The 5,039-nt window shown below is 32.9% G+C and overlaps 1 protein-coding gene across 1 annotated transcript; it reads left to right on the top strand.

The window, feature by feature from the left end:
• Positions 1-479: 479 nt before the first annotated feature.
• Positions 480-2,298, top strand: LOC136822764 (uncharacterized). The gene is made up of 2 exons (XM_067079046.1): positions 480-804; positions 1,151-2,298. The coding sequence occupies exons 1-2, from the start codon at positions 480-482 to the stop codon at positions 2,296-2,298; spliced, it is 1,473 nt and encodes a 490-aa protein (XP_066935147.1).
• The last annotated feature ends 2,741 nt before the right edge of the window (positions 2,299-5,039 follow it).

Raw genomic sequence — 5,039 nt, 5'->3', positions numbered from 1 at the left:
GAAGATAATTCCCTCGTAGCAAATCCGGAGAAGTTTCAGATGTTATTTCCAGGTACAAAGAATGCAAATATAGCTCTTGATTTAGGAAATTTTTCACTAAAATCTTCAGAGTGCGTTAAACTTCTTGGTTTAGCCATAGATAGTGCCTTATCCTTTTATCCGCATATTCAGGATCTATGCAAGAAACATAGGATATATGGAATCTTTTCTAAACAATAGCGATTGTTATATTTTGCACTCGACTTCGTCGGCAATTGTTAGTTGAATCAGAGAACAATAAAAAGCGCGGTCCACTTATATGTTTATATTAACGCGCCAAAATATTTGATTGTTCCCCATTAGCCAATGAAAATTGCTGAAATTATATTACCCCGGGTTTCCCTCGGTTCCGTGAGAAATTTTATCAAAACATAAACAAAGATTTCTACCAAAACGACCGGGAAGAAAGTTTTATATAACAAATCAAAGAAATCTAAATCATGGCTAGCCCTGTTGAGTTGGATTTCGATGAATTATCGCCTGTATTTGAAGAAGTTGAAGATATCCAGACAGTTGATTTGTTTGAAAAAGAGGCTGCAGTTCCAGTATCCTTTATTCACGAGGAAGACATAAGTGACGTTGAGGATGAAACTACAATGGACACTGTTCCCACGATTGTTTTTGTCAACGAGGAAACATTGCAAACTATACTTCCTCAGTCAGAGTCAGACGTCTCAGACTCTAAACCATTATTTAAATGTGACCTTTGTCAGAAAGAATACTTCAGAGAAAGGGGAATAAAGACACACAAAAAAACATGCAAAGGTAACCGCCAAAATTATTTTGATCATTATAAATTCCAGTGAAATAAAATCCAGAGTTTTATAGATTTGATTATAATACCAAATGGTTGTTTGTTTTTCAACTTCATTTAAAACTTGATTCACCACATTTTTTTGGTAGATAGAAGCTTGTTTTATGTAATAGCTTTTTTTTTTCGAGAAATAAAGAATGGCATTATTAAAGCAAACTCTGGATATATGTAGATTTTGTTGCTCATTCCCGCCCCTCTGAGACTGTTCTATTTTATGCCTGAGTATAGCCCTTTTCATCATGGGTGTTAAAGAAACAAGAGTTTGAACATCATTTTTTCAACTTTTCATGTTTTTAGGATCAAAAGCACAGTCCTCAAAGAAGCCAACGGCAGCAAGTGGAAAGCCCAAAAAACCTATTGCACCAAAGAAAAAAACACCAGCTGTGTTGTTGAAGGAAAAATTCTTAAATTTGTCCGTCAACATATTGGAAACATCGTTAAAATCTGCTGCTGATGACCCTTTCTTCATGATCAGAGAGCCTGGCAAAAGTGCAGCATTGTTGGCTTCAAAACTCATTCCGCTATCAAGTAACGAAAACGCCAAAATATTTGTGGAAGGATTCATCAAAGCAATGCATGAAAAATTGAAAAAGAAGAGTGTGTCAAAACCTTACCACATAAACTTATTCAAGCTTTTTAACAAACAGTGTTTTGCAGATGAACATATAAATAATTGGAAGTTATTCCTAGCATTGGTAGGGAGTGATCTCGATCAAACAAGAATGCTTTTTAATTTCGTCACCTCAAAAATCCTTGAGCAGTTACTAAAGATAAGAAGGGAGTTCTTTCTTCCTGATACAAACAACAAAGAGATCTATGTTAGTGTAACAGGGTCTGAACTCCAAACTATCCGATACGTGTGTGGATATTTACTATTTTCATTAAAAAAGTCACTGAGAAATGATAAGACATTAGATGGTAAAGCTACCATGGAGGTGCTTAAAAGCTGGGGCTACAAAGATTTTGAGGATGAATTTGATGACAATATAGACGAGGACCACTTTACCCTTGCTTGGGTACAAGCTGTGAATAGAGGAAGTTTGATTTATGCTGTTGACGATTTTTTTCATTTTATTAAACATATTGAATTGTCAACAAAAAAGCTTCTGCATCAAAAATTTCTTGCAAATTATAAAGGAGATGATATTCGTGAAATGCTGAGAACTGAATTTAGTGCCAATTTGAATGTTGAAAGATGCTGGCAAAAGCTTACCATGGATATACCTAATGAAAACATTAAATCAAAAATAAGATCAAAAATTATTGGAAAGTGGATCAATTTAAGGATAAATGGATTCATCAAGTCAGTATTGAACATTCGAAAGTTGAATGCCAAAAAAAATTCAGAAAAATCAGAAACAGTCAGTGAAGCTGGAGAGCCTGGTATAAGAAAACTACTCGCTACAAAAAGTAAAATTATATACTTCAAACAACCTTATTTATAAATTTTTATTCTAAACACCATTTTGATAAATTGATTTTATAGATTTTATTTATTTCATTTGTGTGTACTGTAACTTGATCTTTACCATTTTCATACATTTTAATTTTTGCATTTTAACATTTTTGCTTTCAATGCACAAACAAACCTATTCCACCTGAGTGTAAATATTTTTATTCTGAGCATAATTTTGATAAATTTATTATTTTTGTTAGCATACAGTTTTTTATGTATTTTATTTATGTGGGCTATATCTTGATTTTTACCACTTTTATAAATTTTGATTTATTGAATTTTAACATTTTTTGATTAAGTTTTACAGAAGCCAACCTGCCATTTAACCTGAAGGTGTTTATTTTTATTTGAAGCATCGTTTCCATAAATTTCTTTTGTTTGTGAACAGCTTTCAGGTTCAATATTTTTATAATATGGATTTTTGAATATTTTTGTCTTCTATTGCATCTTGATGTTATTTTAGCTGCCTTCTTTTATTAGCCTTTCTTAAAAATGGGTAGGATGAGATCATGATTTACTCATAGTACAGCTCTTGATTTTGAACTTTATTTGACTAATTTATTAAATTAAAGCCTGACAATTTCATTACTTGGAAAGTAATATCATCTTATCTTCATCTTATTTTTTTCATATTATAGTTTTTGTAAAATGTCATTAGTGTATTTTCATTCATTGATTAATTATAAGACAAAAACACTTATGGAAAATTAATTCTCTACACCTTTGCTTTTTGGCATTGCTATAATTCAAAATAGACTGATTGACTATGAACTTAATAGTGCACAATTGAGAACTCTAAACATTAAGAAATGTATCATTCAGATAAAAAATCGGGGACAGCCAGAGAAGAGATCACAAACCCTCTATCCTGAAAAGTTTTATTTCTACTTGGATTGTGTCTTTCTTGAACGGGGTTGATTGGGTTATCCCATCATATATGTCTAATTTTAGAACATTGAAATCGTGTGTGCCGAGCTATCTCCTAATGGTTTTCCCTTTACACTCAAAACAAACCACTCTCTCTGAGCAGAAGAGATTTTATTGTTTGTATCCCTCCACCGCAAATCCTAAAAGCTAAGCAAGTTGAAATCTTATTAAAAAATTTAGGGGTTTCCTCTGCATTAAGCAAGTTGAAGCTAGCCTCCCGTTCGCTTGCTTTTTTTGGCTGCTTCAGGCTAGATAATTATTCTCAAAACGGGGCGCCAAAACCATTTTTAACGATAATTATTTCCGCGGCATAATTTAAGTGAATACAACACCAATGGACTCTTCCAGAAAAAACTATTCATGGGGGGGGGTGAAGGATATCTTGTCCAGGGGGTATTGAGAAAAAAAACCTGAAAAACTGCTATGTCCATGGGGTGAATATTTGTGTCCAGGGGGTCAATTTGATGCTTGTCCAGGGGGTATAAAATCGAAATGTCCAGGGGTAGATCAAAGACAAAATAATATATCCTCCATCCCCCATGAACGAATTTTTTCTGGAAGAGTCCATTATGCAAAGACAATCAAATAAATGTCGACAGAGCTAGAATCTTCTCGCGATATTTTTAAAGGTATTCTGTCAAAATTAATGGGATTTGTATCGTCGAAAATTTATATTAGAAATTACTACCTCCACTTTAATTAACAAATCAAACACAAATCAATTACATAGCTTAAGTGAATTAATTAGGATGATATTTTGTATCATAATTTAATCTTCGTGTATGGTGTGAAGTCATAATTTTTGCCAAAGATTTTCATTTTTAGTGCTCGGGAAATGAAACTCGCAAAAAAATCAGCTTGAAAAAAATTACCCGGATTAGATACTTTAAGAGCGAAAAATAAACTAGACATAAATGCAAATTAGTCTTCCCTTCTTTAAGGAATTATCTTTTCAATCTAGTGAATGTATAATAAAAATAGTGGAGCAAAAAATATGCACCTAAGTATAAAGCTAAATTTCCCTAAAAAACGACGCATAATTTTATAGTGGATCGATTATGTAAATCCTTCTAGATGGGAAATAAGCTTGCATAAAAAACGCTGAACAAATATAGACTCTAAAAATTCTATATACTAAGAACAGTATCTCACTAGGTATGAGCCTCGATTTGGCAATCACCAATTTATAAACTGAAGACATAATTCAGAGCTCAAAAAAATGAATCAACGACATCCACCATAAAGTTACTTTTTCCTCTTTGGCAAGGGTTCATTTAAATCGTAATCGGCTGACTGCACTGGCTGAATACGTCCTCTAGTGTTAGCAGTGACAACACGTAAAATGTCCGACTTTAACAGCATAATCTTTCGTTCGTTTTGAGAATATTGTAGCATGGTCGGGTTATCGGAGCCACCACAACGCATTCGTTGTTTGGAGAAATTCTCTTCTACTGGATCCTAAAAATCAAAGAATATTTAAATAAAATCTTTGCTTAAGTAATTTTAGCCATTCAATTGCCGAATCAAAAATCCAGTCTGTAGTAAAACTGATATGTGGTTCAATTCCGATTCGATGATGAGCTGGACAGCTTTATAGTATATTTATTCATTAACGAAAGCAAAAAAAAGAGCAATAGAATATTATTAAAGATAATACCTGGTTAAACTTGTCAGGTAGTATGTAGGTTTCAGGGAATTCCGTCAGCAAATGCTTTGCAAGTGAACAGAATGAGTGAACTAAAAAAAGAAGAAAAATGTAGATATGAATGAAATGAATTTCAGTGAAAAATGTGATATTGCATC

The sequence above is a fragment of the Clytia hemisphaerica genome, unplaced genomic scaffold (genome assembly GCF_902728285.1).
Source record: "Clytia hemisphaerica strain Z4C2 unplaced genomic scaffold, Clytia hemisphaerica genome assembly, whole genome shotgun sequence".
NCBI classification, from domain to species: Eukaryota; Metazoa; Cnidaria; class Hydrozoa; order Leptothecata; family Clytiidae; genus Clytia; species Clytia hemisphaerica.
This window is presented reverse-complemented; position numbering and strand designations above follow the sequence as displayed.

What these genes read in the sequence shown, in the direction of transcription:
- LOC136822764 (XM_067079046.1), top strand. Translation starts at nt 480, where the DNA reads ATGGCTAGCCCTGTTGAGTTGGATTTCGATGAATTATCGCCTGTATTT. An exon ending in ACACAAAAAAACATGCAAAG is followed by an intron (nt 805 to 1,150) that starts GTAACCGCCAAA and finishes TCATGTTTTTAG; the next exon opens with GATCAAAAGCACAGTCCTCA.